The sequence below is a fragment of the Rhyacophila brunnea genome, unplaced genomic scaffold (genome assembly GCF_057557595.1).
Source record: "Rhyacophila brunnea isolate RB1 unplaced genomic scaffold, BYU_Rbru_1.0 scaffold_20, whole genome shotgun sequence".
NCBI classification, from domain to species: domain Eukaryota; kingdom Metazoa; phylum Arthropoda; class Insecta; order Trichoptera; family Rhyacophilidae; genus Rhyacophila; species Rhyacophila brunnea.
Genome location: NW_028232860.1, coordinates 12,707,744 through 12,729,318, shown reverse-complemented (window position 1 = coordinate 12,729,318; position 21,575 = coordinate 12,707,744). Strand labels below are relative to the sequence as shown.

Here is a 21,575-nt window from a genome sequence, read left to right as displayed (position 1 = left end):
TAACAACCTAGATCAAAAATGACTATTATGATTTATTAAATTGCTAAATGTCTCTTATAATGTATTGAATATTCATTTGTATATATAGAGAAAGACGATGATGGAAACAGCCACTACTCACTTGCTCATGGTCACTTAATCTCAGTCTCTCATGAACTCCGTCACCAGCTTTCTATCTTATCAAGAGTTCGGTGTTACTCACTATCGGATGGCGGCTCGGTTTGAGCATAGGTCACCACGATCGCACTGTACTTACTGATATCCTTACTTATACTCTGTATCCAGACAATAAACCCTACATATATCTACGCTACAGCTGTCCTCAATCAACCTACATCACCTACTCTATCTACACCCTGAGTTTTATTAAAAAATATATAGTTTGTATCTAAAGAGTTTTCATATTATTATGTAGATAATTATGTTCATTATAATGAATGTTAGATTCTCAAATCTTGAGAATTATTCGTTGAACAAAAGAAATAGTTCATAAAATAATTATATTTAATATATATCGGTTAACGTTTGTAACTATTTATTCAATATGCCACCAGTACATAATAAGCAAATTCATCATATCATCTATTTATCTTAATTTAATGTGCGTTTTATTTTCAAGTGGGGGAATGCGTAGAATATAATATATAAACAGCAAAAATTTCTGAGTTCATTACTTGGCTCTTTGAAATAAAGGTGAGTGTTGTGAGGTCTCACTCATCTATAAAATTTGTCGAAAGTGTATCCTGGTACCTAACATTTTACCAATGTGATTATAGTGATATTTAGTTTATTTTTATATTTAAAGTGAATGTGTTATATTATAATACCTTTTATTTAGTGGTGACGTCTGAGGATAAATAGTATTAACTGGGTACTTATATAATAAAATAGACGTCACTGCGTATACAATTTTATTGTTTGACTTAATCAAAGAAAATCCTAAATATACAAATAATTAATTTAGACTAGCATTGAACATATTTTTAATCGATTTTCTTATTTTTTTTTTAATTGAGTGAATCCAGTTTGTTCGAATTTGAATTCAATTTAACTACGTGACTTTTCAACGATATTTACCCTTATCTTAAGCAAATAAAATTATTATTTGTATATATATAATTATCATGATTGTTTGAAATGAATAATAAATAATAATGGTTTTACGACCAACTTTTGGACTTAATATTCCAAATAATGAATTGTATAAACAGCAGAAAATATAGTATGACATAGCAAACATAGAAATCTTTTTTTAGAACATAGAAAAAACAAATTTCTTGTAGTTAAGTATATTTTTCTCAGAAGTGTTTTCAAATTTTATATGTCATACATTTCCCTTCGTCAATTTATTATTATTAAACATTATAATATGTTTCAATTTCCATAATAGTTAGATATACAAATTTATTTTTTAAATCATCAGATCCTTTGTCGTATTCACTTTATGGTGAATAATTACTCTAATATTCTCGATTTCAGACCATGAAGTTCCTAGTGGTGTTCCTCTTGATTGGCACCTGGTGCTCGGCCACTAGCGCCGAGGTCCAGACCTTCGAGGGCTACAAGGTCTTCCGCATGAGGCCAACTACCCAAGAGCAGACAGACCTTCTCAACCGGCTGGAAAGTGGAGATGGTGATCTTGACTTCTGGTCCGGAACCAATAACGTCGATATTCCCGTAGATGTAATGGTCTCTCCTAAAGATCAGCCAAATTTCAAGCGGCTGATGACCACCGTTGATATGGAGACTGAAGTCATGATCGATGATGTCCAAGAGTGAGTACATAGTATAGAATTTATGTATATAAGTGTTTATATAATATGTATATAAAAATAATTATTAGTTTGAAATACGTCAAGTATTAGAGTTATTTATTATGGGTAATTTTGGTTACAATATTATTCTTAGTAATGATTAAATTTAAAAGGACTACTTTCCACTATTGAAATATAAAACTGTCTGTTTTTATAATGTTCAAATGAAGCCAAATAGCTTCATTGTTTTTTTATTTAAATGTAGCTCAATATACTCTATTAAGTCAATTATAAAACTTATAATGTACTTCAAAACCCTTCAAAATTGTGTCATTATTTTTATGCCAATATTTCAATGTGCAATTGAACGTAGTTATGCAGAATGTAGCCAGTCCACAATGATGGCGAGCTGAGATAATGGCACTTTAGCAACAACATGATATTAAAATTGTACCTATATAAACCTTCTCGCATCTGATCTATATCTTATCTCATTTTTTTATTTTTTGTAGACTGGCTATTTTCTGCATAGCTATGCCCAATTAGTGATGGAGAGAACCTCTATAACTTACTATCTAGTATACGACAAGTAGGTAGACAAATCGTCGCTATAGGATTGGTTTCCCGAATATCCGTTTTTGTCGAAATCGAGCTCTTAATGCAGAATATTTTTTGTATTTAATTGGACGAGAACCATCCCTTTCTTTAAATTACTTTGTAATGGTAATGAAAACATCATTCATATGCTGTAAAAATGACAATTTAAATTTCCATGTGTTTAAATATAGGATTATGTTGATTTATGTTGTGGATTTGTTTTTCGTCTCCTGAACATTTGATCTATTCGGGAAACCAATCTACAGCGACGAAATGTTAAATAATTTTGATTCGTGTCTTCAATGGATTGTGCTCTCTTTATTATTTAGACATCGCTTGATACCTGTAGGTTGAAGGATGGCAATAATATATTTTATTGACTTTTTTAACAAAAGAAATACTTGACTTTTGTTCGAGAACGCTTTTTGGCTCAGAATCATTTAATCCGATTTAAAACAAAAAGGAAAATACATTATGCAGTCTTTTTGTTTTCCATGTCAATCGATGGCAGAAATATCCTTCACAAACAATATAAATAAAAAATGCTTGGAATTATTCGAGTACAAAAAGAGCATGAGTTCAGAAATAAAATACAATATCTTCATTGATGCCATACCTTTCCCAGTGACGAGACTTCATACTGGGCGATAATTTAAAACCTACCATATAAATAAAAATAATTTTTAATTGCCTCAACACTTATTTAAATAATATCTTTAATATTAAAATTTTGTGTTCTACAAAAAAAAATATTTGTCCACGTCATTTGTATGTATGTATGTATATATGGCGATGTTTGAGGTAGGCTATTAAGTATAATGTTTGAGGCTTTCACGGTTGTTTTTTATCGTAGTAGATTTTTGGGTTTCTACCGTGTATCCTTCTTCCTTCTTTACTCGACGTTTCGGGCTCCATACCTTCCCAATACTCGTTACTTGGAATCAATGTTAATCAAGTGTATTTTTGTTTAATTTATCAAAAATACGTCGGTTAATCGATTAATCAATAACTATTACAATTTACCGATTATTTATCAGTTATGTACTTGATAATCGGGCTGTCACGTAAAATACTATGTAGGTAGGACCTACTTTGCGTTGTTAGAAAAACATTAACAATCCGGGTGTAATGTATTCAGTCCTTAACCCACAAACTCCACAAGTTGTGATTGCATTTCATTATGCAAAATAAACAGATAAAAAGGACAGAGGATATAACCAAATACATATTATTAACTTTCTATTAAAAGTTATTTAATTATTCCTTGTACACAATATAGAAAATTTAATATGATTTTAACACTCATATTTTGTTTACAATTATTATTAGGTTTCATAATATAATATTATATTGAACTCAAAAAGCATGTATGAGAAATGTGGTTATTGTAGGCTAAGGATTAATAACGTACTTGGTTTATATATCTAGGTCCATGTTGTAACAACAGCTTTTCACCAAAATTTGCTGCTATAATTAGACCGAAAATTTAGACACTTTGAAGTCAACTTCGTTGAGTATGTACTATACTCGAACTTAGAAGGATTAGTATAATAATTATGTTTTTTAACAATATTTTGGTGGTGATTCCAAATCGATTTTAGTATTATAGTTATAGTGATTTATACAGTTTTGACTTATTTATTCACTAACGCGATGTTTCATATAAACTTTATCAGTCTTGCCATACGAATTCGGGGCATTTTTATCACTGTACAGCACTAAAAAATATACCTATCTCTAGACATTAGTGTGAAACTTGTTACAGATACATCTGTATTGCAAAATAACTGATCCAATCTAAGACTCATTTTTATAAAGTTAGCCTCGTCCATCTGCAACGTGTCGATTTTTTTTAAAAACGCACGTTGCCAAAAATGAAGCTCCGCCCATTGGTGGAATGCGAATTTTTAGTTTGAAAAAAAAACATATACTGCTGCTAGTAACAAATCGCATGCCGTAATCATAAAGCCGCCAGAATGCATACACACACCTACGAATTGGTCATTCCTATTCCGGATCGCCGGTTGCCGCATCCTAATATATCCACGTTTCGAGAGGTTACATTAGGTTAGACGGTTTGATTTATGAATCTGCGGCAGACGAGGTGAGTTTAGATGTGAGAGCCGGCTTATACTCCGTTTAAATGGACATAAATTTCCATGGACATATTTTGTCAACTTTTTAAATTCAAACCTAATATGATATTCCCATTGCTACGAGGGTGGGTCAATAATTCCTTAGAAAAAAGCATTAAAACAGGTTTTATTTTTGTATTTTTTTTTTATTTCTCAACATAATTTCCTTGGAGCTCAATACACTTGGTTAGACGTTTCTCATTTTTTTTAAACCGTCAGAAAAATAAGTTTTCGGAAGGTCCTCAAAATAAGCATTTGTCCGATCGATGACTTCTTCATTTGAAAAAAAACGTTGTCCACTTAGCCATTTTTTTAAGTTTGGGAAAAGGAAAAAGTCACTGGGGGCTAAATCTGGCGAATACGGTGGGTGGTCGACCAATTCGAACTTCAATTCTTCAATTTTAGCCATTGATCGTAAACATGTGTGAACACGGGCATTGTCCTGATGAAAGAGGATTTTTTTCCTGTTTAAATGAGGCCGTTTTTCTTCAATTTTGTTTTTTAGCTGGTCCAATAAAGATGCATAATAATTCCCTGTTATTGTTTTTCCTTTTTCCAAATAGTCAACGAAAATAATTTCACGTGCATCCCAAAATACAGTAGCCATAACCCTACCAGCTGATTTTACGGTTTTCGCCTTCCTGGGACATGGTTTGCCTTCGCAATCCACTGTTTTGACTGTTCTTTCGTCTCGGGAGTATAGTGGTGTATCCATGTTTCATCTACAGTCACAAAGCGACTAAAAAATTCATCCGGATTGCGTTGCATGAGCGACAACAGGGCTTTAGAGGCCACCACCCTACTGCGTTTATTGTCGACTGTGAGCAAACGCGGCACCCATCTTGCAGAAATATTTTTCATGCCCAATTTGTCATGTAAAATAGAAATGACGCTACCTTTTGAGATCCCTGTAACCTCAATTATCTCACTCAACTTTAATCTTCGGTCACTTAACACCATATCGTGGATTTTATTGATCATTTCTGGTGTAGTCACCTCTACAGGACGTCCTGAGCGTGGTTCATCCTTTGTTGATGTACGACCACGTTTAAATTCATTTAACCAGTTATAAATAGTTGCAAGTGAAGGATCAGATATGCCGTGAACTAAATCCAACTCATTTTTTATTTCCTTTGCTGTTAACCCTTTTATATTAAAATGTTTAATAACAACTCTAAACTCAATTTTCTCCATTTTCCATTTTTCCATTTTCCACAAGCAAATTTTTTTTTTAAATGTACGAGAAACACACAACAACCCGACCAATCTGATTGAAACTTCGCAGCATACTGAATCGGTAGTGCCGCTGCATGAAAACAAACCGCTTGCAGTACTAGTCGCGCCACCTGTCGGCTTTTCTAAGGACTTATTGACCCACCCTCGTATCATATACAATTTACTTTCATTGCGGCTCCATTGATTGTTTTGCTATACCTATTGGTAAATTACAAATATTTTAAGTTCATGTTTATTAAGTATGTAGTGTGACTTAAAGAGGCAGACGTTTAAAGGCAAATTGAATAAAATTGAGCACCGCGTAACGATACGAGCCACCATTCACCGATGCACAAAAAATGCTTTAATATTATCCAATTTATTTAACTGCATTTTATAATAGTTAATAATATATACCTAACTATTTTATATTTTGACAGAGTCATTTCCAAAGAGAAGGTATCAGACGGTCTGAGTCGTGCTGGTATGACATGGACCAGCTACTACAAGCTCAAAGAAATTTACGACTGGATGGACAGCCTCCCACTATCATTTCCAGTCATCAAAGTCATGAAGGCAGGAGAAACTTACGAACAACGTGAAATCAAAGCTGTCAAGATTTCTTTCGGCCCAGAAAGACGAGCTGTCTTTCTGGAAGGAGGTATCCACGCCCGTGAATGGATTTCACCAGCCACTTTAACTTACTTAATCAACGAGATTTTGACCAGTACCGATCCAATCTTCAGGAAAATTGCTGAAAGCTTTGACTGGTATATTGTACCTGTTTCAAACCCTGATGGCTTCGAATACACTCACACTAGTGTAAGTTTTATAATTTTAAATTAAACTATTTGTTATTCAATGAATTATTTACAAGATTTAGGAATATAGCATTCGTTTATTAACAATACAATATAATGGTGGCGCTTTTAGCAGTGGACTGTAAATTAAAGATGCTGGTTGGTGAATTACGGATCTAGGCAATGTAGACGAAATATATTATGGTGCATGTCACGGACTATCCCGTGACGTCACAGTAAGCTGCCTATGGGGAAAAGGTGTGCAATGTCGTTTTTCTTGGTGTTTAATGATGCTCCTATCCCGTAGCACATTTTGAACCTTTAAACGAACATCGTCAGTTGGTAAAATCTGCAGAAATCACCAAAAAAACAATGAGGTCACCTTACGTTAAGCCGAACTGCATCAATACCTGCATGACGTTTTGAACGTTTTTATAATATTCTACATATTATTGTCAACACTTTTTCAAATCATGTCAAAATCATGTTTTTAGTTTTTAGTGGTTGGCACTATGTATTTTCTATTATCTATGATCTGCAGATTGAGTTGTATTCAAAATATTATCTATGGATCAAATATTGCAAGTAATTTTAACGTACGCACACGTAGAAGCTGTTAAAATTAATTAAAATTAGCACGAATGATAATAATTCAAAATTATTAAATATTAGAGTTGACACTGTCTATAATTGAATATAGAGAGGTGGTGATCGTTCAAAATATTCTGCACTAAAAAAACCATAGACTAAATTTGTCACCGTGACAGTGTGACAGTGATGTGACATGCATCTCAATTTGATCACAACTTTATGCGCATAAAAGCTGGTGTGCGTCTGTTTCACGGGCAGCCAATGATTCACATGTCTCAAGTCAGTTGTATGAACGATGATTTCGGTCGCATATGTGAGATCTAATAATATCATAATCTTTAATTTATTTTACAGAGTCGTCTATGGCGTAAAACAAGGTCATCTCATGGTATATTATGTAAGGGAACTGATCCCAACAGGAACTGGGATATTCACTGGGGAGGTACATATAATATATATTTTATAATCCCTCTTCACGTCTTTACCGGGCACCTATTGATACCAAATATCATAATGCCTAAACTCCCCATCAAAAATCCTCTAATCGACAGAGTTAGGAAAATAATGATAATATTATTGTAACTGTAAATGAGTCAAGGCTAGACCAGGATGCACCGCGAAACAAACAAAAAGAAAGTACCGTTATCTGTTTCTGGGCGGACAAAGGGTCAAATGTAGGTACGGTCAGTCGGTAACCTACCCTGGGCCTTGAACGTCGCCTCCAAAAATACAATTTGCTACTTTTTTCGCGCCAAAGCGTGCGTTTACAAATGTTGTTAGTAATTAATTGTTACTTGTCAAGCGAAATATACTTAATGTCCCTGAATCAGTGTTTTTAATAAGTGAAAAGTATAAATCATACCCATCACTATGTACCTACATACATTTAGAATATATTATGTGATGTAATTTCTACTATCCAAAACAATATGCATGACTGATATAATATTATAATATATGTTTTTTTCTTTCACCAGAACATGGAACCAGCAGTCTGGCATGCTCTCAAACTTATGGTGGACCCAAGGCTTTCTCAGAATCCGAAACCAAGACCTTGTCTGAGTTCATTGCATCGATTGGAGATAAGATCGATGTATACTTGGCGTTCCACTCATACTCTCAACTTCTTCTGATGCCATATGGACACACGACTGATCATTTAGACAACTATGATGATGTGGTTAGTGTTTGGTTTTTTAATTTTTTAACCCCACGGTCATTGAATATTTAAAATTTTGTTTTTGTATATTAATTATTAATGTATATCAAAAACTCTGGTTTTGTTTTAATATTACCATTTTTTTCAAGAGTTGATTTATACATCTTTACTTCATAATGTTTATTTATTTGTCATATAAACTACTTTTGTTATTGAATAGAGGTAGAAATCATAAAAACCAATGTTTCTCGTAAGATATATATTATTTTCTGACGAATTGATCCGACATAAATAATGCACACTAAACTTTATCAATCAAACGTATTTGTTTTCATTAAACTAAAACTAAAATGTGTGGATAGTGTTGGTTCGTTTTTAAATTTCAATTAAACCCTGCCTAATCTAACATATATTAGAATTATGATAACAGTACAAAAATATTCGTTTATCTATAAAATATCTAAAATTATGCCATAAAACAATCCATCATATTTTTAGATATTTTCTAGATAGAAGAATATTTTTTATCAATTATGTTTAAAAAAAAAAAAAAAAAACTAACCAACATCATCTATAAGTACTATGTATTCTTAATTCAACGAAAACTAATAAGTTTGACTGAAAAAGTGTGCACTATTTCTATCAGATCACCCATCGCACACTTAAAGTAGCATACTTTGGTTTAGGCAAGGTTTAATCGAATTTTAAAAACTAACCAGCACCACTTCCAAATTTTATGCCTAGTTCAATGAAAAGAAATAAGTATTAATGACAAAGCTTAGTGTGCACAATTTATAACAGTTTACTTCCACCCCTCGTCAATGGTACTAGCAATGAGGTACTTTACAATCGTTTAAAATTAAAATAACGAAGTTATTTGAGCTAACTTTAACATTGTAGAGAGTTGTGCATTAAAAATTGGAGAGTAGCAACCCTTTTGCGTTTAACCTACCCATATGACTATATTATTATAATGATTTTCACAAAAAATATAAAATTCTAAATCAAAAATAAAAATCTATATGGAATTGCATGGTTAAATTTAATATACAACGTATATTAACATTGTCTTAGTGAATTTACGAGTGAATAACATTGTTTAGTTATTATAAAAATAGTTGATTATTATTTTCTTTTTTAGTGTTTTAAGATGTATTTTCATTATTATATTTACATACTGAATATTAATGTATATTTTTACAGTTGAAAATCGGAAAAGCAGCGATAGACGCCCTTTCTACAAAATACGGAACTAAATACAAAGTTGGCAACATTGCTGAAACTATCTGTAAGTGTTGCAATCATTTAGATTTACGTTTAATACAACACTTAGGAGATTTTCTTAGGTTGTACAAAATATAGAAGCATTACGTAATTAAAACAGTATATTATATCTAGAAGGATAGATACATACATAAAATGACGATTCTATTAATAACTTTTTTCAGACAAGGCTAGCGGTGGAAGCATGGACTGGGCCAAAGCAAACTTCAAGATTCCTATTGCTTTCACCTACGAACTCCGCGATACCGGAAAGCATGGATTCGTTCTGCCACCAGATCAGATCGTCCCCAACTGTGAAGAGGTGATGGACTCGATAATCGCCATTTTCCATGAGTCAGAGAAGTTGGGATACTTCACTCTTAATAATTAAAAAGCGAGAAAAAAAAATTAAATTATAGACGACAAAAATCATTAAAAACCATTTTTCTGAAAAAAATCAAATTAAGAAGGAAAAAAAACAGTTCATTGTTTATGGTATACGTACTCTTTTGTTTTTACTATTATCATTCTATATCAATTTTCTATACATATACACTGCTAAAAAAAAGCTTCGTTCAATTATTTTTCAGAAATTATTACTATTAAAAAAAATACACATCCGTCAGAAATTGTGTTACTGAGAATATAAAAACCTCCCATATTGAGTGTCTACAAAGTTTCTTGTTTTTTTTATTACACTTAAAATACATTGGATATAATTATTTATAAAAAAAAATGGCAATGAAGTTCTCGTTTATATTATGTCTTCAGTTACAATGTTCTAATATAAAAATAGGTTTCCAAGTTTATGAAAATAGATTTATCTGATTAAACTTGTTTTGTAATATATCCATAAATACCTTTGTCGCTTTTCTAATTGCATCAATTTTATACTTATGACATTTTTACCTTAATGTTTTAAACGTCTTTATACAATAAATAAAACTTTTATTATTTTCTATAAATGAAATTTTTTTAAATAAACTAATATAAACCCACTACTAAATGATCCCGACAGTAAATCAATATGCATTAACCACGGTTTGGGCTATTTTATTATAAATATTTCATAATTTATTTAAATGTCAGCTGGAACAAAGTTATAAGCAACAAAACAGACATAATAATATGTTAATTAAAACGTATTGCGAGCCATCGTTTCGTGATGGTTAAAAAATTATATTAATTCGTCAATCATCTGCTATATATTATTATCCTAAGAGATTTTGGAAAACGCACCAACAGCTCATTTAAAGAACATTTTATTGTATTTTTTACATCTTCACTTCGAAATTTTCCATGATTTCATGTTTATATCCGATATTTTCTTACATACCGTATACGATCGCCATATTTTTAAGTTTAATGAATTAAAAAAAAAACTAACCAACAAATGTAATAATTATGTATTCTTAGTTCAACGAAAACAAATAAGTATGAACGAAAAAATGCAATATATAAACATATTATATTCTATTAAAATGTCAGTGGTAGCAATCGGCAATTGCCAGCTGTTCTGCTAGGCCTATCAGCTTGAAGTGGTGTCAAACGATATTGTGAAGGCCAGACTCCAGAATAGACTACGCATATGAGCCCAAATTTATATTGGCAGTGACGACTTGCAAATCGTAAAACTGACAAATCAGCGAAATGTCAAGCTGTCTGAGGTGAATGAAAATCGATTCCGAAGGGAAAACTATGGCGTCGTCTATGCATGCTACACAATTATATTAATATCCAACACTGCCAAGCCGTCTGCAAGACCTAGCGAGACAGACTGGCGACCGCTAGCTGGCTCAGCTAGTAACATATAATATTTCATTTATTATGTTGGTCATTTTGTCATAGTTTTACATCTAGAAATATTAACGTTATTTCTCTCTTTATTTCCTCCTTTTATGTAACCTAACTAGCACTTGTGACGTTGTTCCACTCAACGATTAAATTAATATCGTTATACGTTATGTCGTCATCGCGACTTCCTTCTTCATTCCTCGACATTTCGAGCTCATTGCAAAAGCCATTCTCAATTGGTAATGTATAAATTGAAGTGTATTGTTAGGCATATTAATGCAAACACCGCATATGAGCGGCTCTAGTGGTGCAGTGTGTATGGCAGTTACCCTACAGTTCTGGGTTCGATTTCCGGTGAGGACACAATTTTAATGTATTCTTCTCAAAGCTTGGGTGTTTGTGATTGTTCAAAATTACTAACAACCACCCTGTACGAAAAAGCAAGGATACGGTTATCTAATTCTAAAACAAAAAAAAACACCGCAAATAAACGTTATTCATAGTAAATAGGGGATGATAGTATATCCACTTTTTCTATTGGTTATATGTAATTTGTATGTATGCAGTTCATCGTGGGGCACTTATTTGAACATTTCACCGTGGAATACATTTGTACGTATCTTAAAAAATGCGGCGATAGTTTGCAAATAGTACTGTTCCAATTAGATTAACCCTAACCTTACTTAACCTAGTAAAGACATCTCATAAAATTCGCCGCATATTGTAGCATACGTACAAATATACTCCTCGGTGAAATGTTCAACGAAGAACTCGCCATTTGATTAAATGTTACACGAACTCATGTTTCACGCACTGCGGCGCACGAATAAGTGTCCTGTGGTGAACTGTTTACGTACAAATTTCCGGATACGGTTTCGATTGCGAGTTGCAACAACAACCGATACGTTGTTCAGATAATCGTCAATAAATCTTCTTCAACATACATAAATATATCCCATTTCACAATACGAAGCGTAAATTTTGTCCAAATTTTCAAATAATGACATAAGTATGCTGTTTATTCTTTAAAAAAATCATATTAACTAATTATTAAATTAATGTTGCGTGTTTCGGTCATCTCAGCACATGTCTTATACAAAGCCATGTTATATAAATAGCTCACCTCTCCGTAAATAATACCTACAGCAGCTCACCTCAGTGGCAAGCCATGATTGATTGTCACCGAGTACAAAGTTGATACGATTATTTCTCAACAATTAACTTTGTCTCTGTGAATGGCTAAGCTATTAATCAAGACCAAACAAATGCCCCTTTCGCGGTTAGGCTTTAAGACTCAGAGATTCTCAAGGCAAACATAATATTATTTAGGTACTATATTATTTGAATCGCCCATGGTGGCCGCACGGCTTAAGCGTTGGACTATCACGCCGTGGGTTCCAGGTTCGAATTCTGGGTCTGTAAAGTACACATATTGTTTTTCAATTTGTGTGTCAGTCAGGGTATGGACCTAATAGGTTGAGCAAGTGGCTGACATCCACTTCTCGTAAAAATCAAAATCTGTTAATACAAACCTCCACTCTGTGGAGGCCCATATGATCATATTAGGATCGGACATGGTCGAAAAAAAAAATATATTATTTGAATAGTGAATAGTAGCACAACGTGGTATGGAGAGGTGCATGTTGGGCATAACGCGAAAGGACAAAAAGGGATTGTGTGGATAAGGAATCAGTCAAGGGTTTGCGATGTAATATACTTCGCCAAAAACCTCAAATGGAATTGTTCTGGGCACATACTGGGCAGAAGGGACAATCGTTGGACAAAGTTAGTCATCTTAGGCTTTAAGACACAGAGATTCACAAGGGAAACATAATATTTAGGTACTATATTATTTGAAAAGTGAATAGTAGCACAACGTGGTATGGAGAGGTGCATGCTGGGCATAACGCGAAAGGACAAAAAAGAAATGAGTGGATAAGGAATCAGTCAAGGGTTTGCGATGTAATATAGTTCGCCAAAAACCTTAAATAGAATTGGGCTGGGCACACAGCTCGAAGATGGAATACTCGTTGGACAAGGTTAGTCATCCAATGGTATACAAGATATACAAAACGTCCGCAAGATAGACCTAGAGGCCGCTGGATCGATGAAGTGATAAAGTTCTGCGGAAGTACGTGGCAACCCATTGCACAGGACCGAGAGAAGTGGAAACAGCTTAGAGAGGCCTTCATCCAGCATGATGATGATGATTTGAATAGTATAATTTAAACATAATTGAGAGATTTCAGTTTGTAAAGATAGTTTTTATTTTTTCCGTGATAAAAACACTAACATCAAACAAACCCGCACCACACTCCGTTTTAATCTAGCATAGCATGTGGCACTATGTTTGGATTTGAAGCAGAATAGCAAAATGTTACATCGGCGCATGTGAAGATGCTACTTTTTTATTCGTTTTATCTAGCCGCGTAACGTCACTGTCCCGGTATGACACCAAATGTGCCCGCAAAAGAGATATGAACATATCCCAGTCGTGACGATTTTGTATGTGCGGCTGCGTATCCGGAAATGTGTACGTACCTATGCAGTTCGCCGTATCATACTTCACCGTGAAATGCTGTATCGGCAATAATATATTCACGACCGTTCAACCTCTCTGTATCGTATTGATAAAATGTATGTATAAATAAAAAGGTTCTTGTCGGTTCACAGGATGCCAGCGGAAAACAAATTTTGGAAATAGCCGATAAACTGGATTATTTGTTAGGTTGGGTTAGGTTAAGTTAGGTTAGATTAGGTTAGGATAGGTTACGTCAGGTTAGGCGTGATGTAATGTAAAAATGCACATAAAACAAGTTTACTATGCGTTCATTTATTTTTCAAAAATGGAAGTGTCATTGCACTAAAATATTTGAGAATCTCATACACAAAGAGTCTAAAGGCTTAAACAATTTTCACAAGAAAATAATAATTTCGTACAGCTCTGCAAAAGCTTTCTGACGTCAATTATTTATGACGTCATGATGGATGACGCGTTATTTGCACAAACAAAGTGTTGCTAGACATACTTATTATAATATTAAAATGGATACTAAAGATTTATTTCACTGGTTATTATTCATAGTTATTTATTTTAAATAATTGCAAACGTCTTGATAGTAAAACAGGTTAGCTATTTTAAATAAATACTAAAGGCCTTGTCCAAATGGCGCGATTTGACTCGTGCGTAAAAACTCGCGCTTATTCTAGGTACATGTGACCTCATTGAGCCGTCCACATGCTCTCGCTGAGTGTAAAGCCAGCCTCGCCCTCGAAAACAAGTGAGAGTTTTTATAGTTTTTATTCCAAAATAAATTACGTCACCTAGTTTGTAGACTGCCGAGAATACATGTTACTAGTTATCACAACACACAAAATTTCAAAGGAACCGTATATCACAATAATTGAGTTGTCGGGCTTTTTTGGCACTCGAGCGTAAAGCGCGGTGGGACACGCGTCATATGTACAAGCTCTAAGGCGTTGGGCGATAATAATTATTAAAATGTAGAATAGATAAGATTAAACGGGAATGGGACGACTGGCCTCCGGACAATTGGACGCCGCACTGTCGTAGACACGTGTAGACGAGGTATTTTAATCAGTTTCTATCTAATACTTAGTACTTTCAATTCATTTTACTCTTAACATAATGTATTCTTTATCGCGGATTGAGAATTACCATGCCTAAGGTTTTATATTAAATAAAAAACTCTTTTTTCGTTGGAACTTAAACGTATGCATGATTAAATCATTATTTACCTCTGCATAATTACATTCTTACCAACGATCAAATCATAATATAATCAATGAAGTATAAATAATACTATTGAATATATTTTTTTAATGTACCTATAAGTACCTAACGTCTATTTATTTTCGAATTCCGTGGCGTCCAGTTGTCCGGTGCCAAATCGTCCTATACCCGATTAAACATAGGATGGGTATTACTGTCATGTACATAACAGGCATGTCCAAAACAAAACTGGCTGAAACTTACCATACTCTCATTCTATTCATACCTATTCTCATTATATATCTATAAGAAACGTATTTTTGGCCGAGGAAAGTGAAGAATTTTATGGTATTAAGGGCGGACGTGCTCAGCGTGGGTCAAAATGGAGCTTTTATTCTATTTTCAAAGCATGATCCTGGACATTCCTTAAACGTTGTAGATAATCTATTTATATAATTTTGAAGCATTATTTTCATTTATATTTATTTTAAACATTTGAAGACTGCATAACGTATTTTTATTACATAAAATAGTATTCTTTTAAACCTCTCGCTCCAATGTTATAGAATATAGTCATATTTCAGTACATAAATGTGCAGTGGTGTTAAGATTTTTTACATTTATTAATTTTTAAACGAATTTATAAAACTATCAGTATAATTTATGTTGACAATATTATAGTGAAATATTTACGATAAAAAATTATATTGATAATCTCTGTGATCCCAAATTTGACAAGAATTAGGCATTTTATTATTCAAAAAAGGGCAAAATCAACACTTTTGAAGATAATTATAAAGATACTCATTATAAGCTATGTCTTTGACCATTAAAGTGTGATAAAAATCGTACGAATAATGATTGCTTTATAATAATTATTGACCTAAGAATAAGGTAGTGTTTTTTTTTGAAATACGCCATTTCTTTTGGCATTCCCCAGTGGTTAAGCTACAACATAAGGCCGTAGCTATAAATTGACAAACTATAATTAAAGTAGGGAGTTAAATTATGTTAACACCTGTCCCTATCCAATGTGGCCGCTTTCCAATTCGGTACCCCTAGAACACGGCAGTCATTGGCAGCTCCATCCAACCAACGAATCTTTGGCCTGCATCTTCTTCTACGCCCGATTGGATTACCGGACATCACTCTCTTTGCCGGTTCATTGTCATTCATACGGTGCACATGTAGCTATTGTATTATTAATAAAATGAAATTTTCTAGTAGGTATTAAAATTCTAAATTAAATATACGTTCGTGAATAAATAATTATAGGTAGGTACTTTTAAAATATATATTTAATAATTGTATATATTATATTATTATTTAATACAATATTGCGTTAAGAGCAAAATGAATGAACTAAGTAGTGGATAGAAACTATTTAATTCGACAGTGCTGCGGCCATTTATCCTGGCGTCCAGTTGTGTCCAGTGCCACAATATGTCCATTTAATAAAATGTCAATGATGCACAGAAACATAATGACCAGTTTTGAAATATATCGCCAAGGTATTGCCAATAATCAATATATTTAAAAAAACTTTCATAGATATAGATATACGTATCAGCATCATGACCCCCACATCCTGAAGCGGGCCCGCAGACTAGAATCTTTGACGGGCCTCCTACCTATTGCAAAAGATAAAGGCAGTGTGATGCTCTGCAGTAGCGTTTTCCAAATATTGTACGCGGTAAAATTAATGTGTACTTACATGTATTTAGTGTTTTTTTTTGTATATTTTAATTCATCTATTTGAATTATGGTGTTGTCGAGTATGTATCAACACAATTAAAAATTCTATCGTACAACCACATAATTTTAAGTAACAACACTATGGAAGATAAATAGCTCCACAGGCGACTTTTTTTTACTATTAGAGAGATTTTGTGATGTATGTTTATATCACTAATCTGGTCGACTCTCTACACCGGGCCCTTGCTGAACCCGGGCCCCCAGGCTAGAGCCCTGCCAGCCCCCCCTTTGTGAGGGCCATGCTCAGTATAATATAGTACCTACGGGGTTTGGTTGTCGATAGAATTGATTATAACTGATGATATCATAAATGGACGTTATATATATTTATAGTATGGCGCGTTTAAATAACTGCATCGTCATTTAATATTCACCAATAAGAATACGATGTAGTGAAGGCAAATGTTAATATGTCACTGCACAGGGTAAAAGATTAACGGAGCTTTATCCGGCTTATCGTTAGTCACAATTAGCTTGCGGCAGACGCAGCCGTTCTTCCTTGTTTTAGCGGTGAAACATACAGGTGATTAGGGAAGTATACTCCGTTCATTTTAACTCAAAATATTATGTTAAGTTTAATCCGAGTAAAATGTGATGTGATTATGTAAAATAATATGTATTACATACCTATATAATAAAATCATTATTTATTCTAGCTTCTCGCAAATGCACAAGAGTACATATTTATAGGTATCTAAGTGTTACACCCTGTGCGCCTAGAAAAAAAAATCTTTTCAACCTTGACGTGCTGTCGCCAAATTTAATAATAAATACAGAAAAATAGAGTGACCTTGTTATGATTTGTCAGGAAAACCAACAAAAAGATAACGGAAACAGCCGCCTGGGAGAATGTTACAATATATTTTTATTGATTGCAAGTTAGTAGCAAACATACCCCGACCCGAGATAGGTGCCCTAGATCATGTCCGGAAACTTTTACGTATGCAGTTCACTATATCATACTTCACCGTCAAATGTTTTATCGGATATATATTATGACCATGTATTAACGACCGTCCAACCTCTTTGTGTGGTATTTATAGGGTACTGTTCGGATATCAGGAATACAGCGGAAAACACATTTTGAAAATAGCCGATAAACTGGATTATTTGTTAGCTGATCCTGATCCTGATAACCGAACAGTACCATTTATAGTACTGGCACAAAATGCATGTCTAAATAAAACACAGTTCTTGTCGGTTTACGGCAGGGGTCGGCAAACCGCGGCTCGCGAGCCACGTGCGACTTTTTGGGTATTGGCGTGTGGCTCTTTGCCAAATTCCCAATTCACATTTTTTACAAAAAGGTATAATTGTTGTCGTTGTAAATTCGTCCATTGCAAAAGTCGACAGATTAAATTTTTCTCCATTTCATATTGACACGACCAGTTTTGAAATAGATAATCATTTTCAAATATGAACAATACAAATAGCATTTAGAGAAGCCAAATAACCGATGAGAATTTGGAGTCGCGCCTAAAATTGAAAACTACAAGTTACATACCAAACATACAGACACTCTCCAAAGAAATGCAATTGTTCTCATTAGTTTTAAGGAATGCGTGAAAATTATATTTATAATTTGAACAATAAAAAAACTCATACTTGCGTTAATTTTATTCGCTAAATCTTCTTCACTTGATAAATAAACAATAACATTCACTGAAATAAATCATATTTATAAAAACATATGTATGGCTCTCGAAAATTATTTTAACCGTTGTGATACTCATATTTGGCTCTTTTGGTCCAAGATGGTCGGCAATTTTTTTTGAAAATAGCCGATATACTGGATTATTTGTTAGGTTAGGTTAAGTTTTCATTTTTGAATTCATGAATATTGCCAAAATTAGCTATGAAAATTGAATTAATGTTTATATTGAATCTAATAAAATTTGAGAACTTATATTATACGGTCATCTCTTTCCGATAAGAAAGCTCACGGTGAAATGTTTTACGTACACTTTACATGTAACCGCCTTTGATAGGTGCGCGACTTATTCTTGCCAAATAATTATTCGAGCTTAATTTATTGCCAAGTTTAGGATAATCACACTTAATAAGTTATCGTATAATTAATAATAGTCAATCAATACCGTATAATATATGTTAAGTGTACCACTGTATCCTAACTATGTGTATCTTAACTGATAAAAAACCGAAGTTTGCTTGGATAACTAGTAACTCTGGAACAAAATCTCTAATGTTTTTTTCATAATTTATTGTTAACCCTTTATAAACACCACTAATGTTTTTGTATTAATAATAAAATTCTAACTGTGAACTCTCACATGGTATAGTTTCCGATTCTGATATTCTGGAAAATTTTAATTTTTATGCACCCGTCAATTACGTGCGTGGTCGCATTTTGGATGAAGGCTGTTTTCTCATGGCAGGCTCACCAGGCACTAATAGCGAGGGCTGTGCGGCTGGTCAATGCACTTCCTGGAGATGTAGACATTTTTAGCGATATATTATGTATTCTGTTTTTAAAATTCTATTTTATTGTATAATTTGAATTTTTCTTGAATTATTATTTCTTTCGTTACGAAATTATTTTCTGCTTTGTTTTTTCTTTACTAAGTTAATTTACTTGTAAATTTAATTCTAAATGTCACATTGTGAACGCTTTGAATAATTAATAATTTGTTATGTGCTCAATGTGTCTTTTTAAATAAATATATAAATAATGTCAAGATATTGTTTTCTTATTTTAACCGTGTAATCCAAGTCGTCTCTATAAAAGCTCCCCCTAATATATTCTAATCCCAAAATGAAGAACTTCCTGAGTATTCTGAGCAAATGACAAAAAATACATAATTTGGTACATCCTAAAAATATATCCATTAGAATAAAAATATCTGTACAGTGTGAGACTGGCACCAACATCCATTTAATTGTGCACTACTAATTAAGCAACCACAGAAATTAATACTTTTTTTTTTCCCCCGACCATGTCCGATCCTAATAGGATCATATGGGCCTCCACAGAGTAGAGGTTAACAGATTTTGTTTTTTACGAGAAATGGATGTCAGCCACTTGCTCAACCTATTAGGTCCATACCCTGACGCACACAAATTGAAAAACAATATGTGTACTTGCCAGACCCAGGATTCGAACCTGGGACCCATGGCGTGATAGTCCAACGCTTAAGCCACGCGGATAAATTCGACCAACGTAAAGATTATGCAATGAAATGTTCGTTATTTTTGGATCAACCTATATAATTATGTGAACAAACATTTTCGATCATGAACCTCAATAAAAATTCTTTACGATCAAATATCTCCGATGCCCATTTACAACCAGTTTTGAGAATATCAACTACAAAATTAACACCTGAATTTTAAAAAATGTACAACAGTTTCATTCTTCTTATTAATTTTTTTGTAATGTTTATTTTTCGTGATAATAAATAGTGTATATCTAAAAATGGTATTTTACTTGCGGACCGCCGCTAATTTTGAATTCTTGAATTTGGCCCTCCAGCCAAAAAGTTTGCCCCCCTGACGTAGAGCGTAAAATTGTATACATTTTGGCATTTAAAACTGAAAAACAGCAAAAACTGAAATAATGCGTTCTGTCAGTATACCCTCGATATTAGGAACGAACATGGTCGAAAAAAGAAAATAATAAATACTATTATTATAGGTTCCTATCAACCTACTTTTTAATATTATTTATGTATATTTTTAATCGCCAATTAAAGAACACTTAACAAAGAGTTATGCTTTTTATGGGTACAAAAAGCCCTCAAAAGCTCGACCACTTTTGTCAAAATGAAAAAAAAATATTAATGCTGCTTGCTGTTCCATTATTAAAGTTTTAGTATTCAGTAGAAATCGCCTCGCATTCGACTATTTTTTTTAATAACGATAGTAATTTTGGTCAAATAACGACCGTTTAACAGGAAAACACGTGTCGTATTTTTTCTATTCTGTTTTTCAGAAGGCAATAACGGATCCGTTATGGGTCATTACAATACGTCGCTTAATACAATCGAACACCTGTGAATCGGATTTGTATATTTCTCTCGTGTATTTTAAAGCACCTGAAAAAAGGGAGACAAAAATAATTATTGCATAAAGGCTACATTAGTTAAATTTTCGATTAACTTGTAGAACTTAATAATACTTACTTACAATTATTGTATTCGTTTTAAAATATTTATTTTTATTAATTCTACGATATTTAAGATTCATAATGACTATTGAGATTTCCTAAAACAATTAATAAAACTTAAACAAAACGCTTACCACCGGAAAGTCATATCAGAATAATTACAATATAAAAAGAACTTTTTACATACAACGTTATTACATTTTCTGTTGAATTATTGTGCTCAATATGCTCAAACTTGTACTTGATATGAAGTGAATAAATAAAAAACAAACAAACAAATATATAAATACTGATTACTGAAATGTCATTTTGATTTACATAGTAATGCACGTATATATTAATAATTTAATTGCTAGGACGACCCAGTTAGCAACCAATAATAGTGGATTGGATTACGGATTTCTTCCGAAATAACTTTTCATACAAAACAGAATTAACTGAAAATGAATTCAATTCTTTTTAAAGATGACTATAAGTATTAATAATGCATTGGCATCGTGTTCTGATATATTCTAGAAGTTTCAAATGTCTAGCTAGTCGGGAAGTTAGTTAAACATCGATTGCAAGATTTATACCGGATAAACAACCATCGGACAAATAAGAATACGAGCTAATAAAAACGTTGTAAAAAGAGGGAGTATTGACGTGTTAATTAT

General features: G+C 33.0%; 1 protein-coding gene across 1 annotated transcript; it reads left to right on the top strand.

Annotated features, from left to right (window-relative positions):
- Positions 1 to 676: 676 nt before the first annotated feature.
- Positions 677 to 10,005, top strand: LOC147071210 (zinc carboxypeptidase-like). The gene is made up of 7 exons (XM_085948132.1): positions 677 to 693; positions 1,480 to 1,775; positions 6,142 to 6,523; positions 7,447 to 7,534; positions 8,070 to 8,272; positions 9,455 to 9,539; positions 9,700 to 10,005. The coding sequence occupies exons 2-7, from the start codon at positions 1,483 to 1,485 to the stop codon at positions 9,903 to 9,905; spliced, it is 1,257 nt and encodes a 418-aa protein (XP_085804258.1). The 5' UTR covers positions 677 to 693; positions 1,480 to 1,482; the 3' UTR covers positions 9,906 to 10,005.
- The last annotated feature ends 11,570 nt before the right edge of the window (positions 10,006 to 21,575 follow it).

Bases quoted from the DNA above. Each gene is read 5' to 3' on its own strand.
- LOC147071210 (XM_085948132.1), top strand. From the start codon at position 1,483: ATGAAGTTCCTAGTGGTGTTCCTCTTGATTGGCACCTGGTGCTCGGCC. The intron at 6,524-7,446 runs GTAAGTTTTATA...TTTATTTTACAG, and splicing joins TCGAATACACTCACACTAGT to AGTCGTCTATGGCGTAAAAC. The intron at 9,540-9,699 runs GTAAGTGTTGCA...AACTTTTTTCAG, and splicing joins CAACATTGCTGAAACTATCT to ACAAGGCTAGCGGTGGAAGC.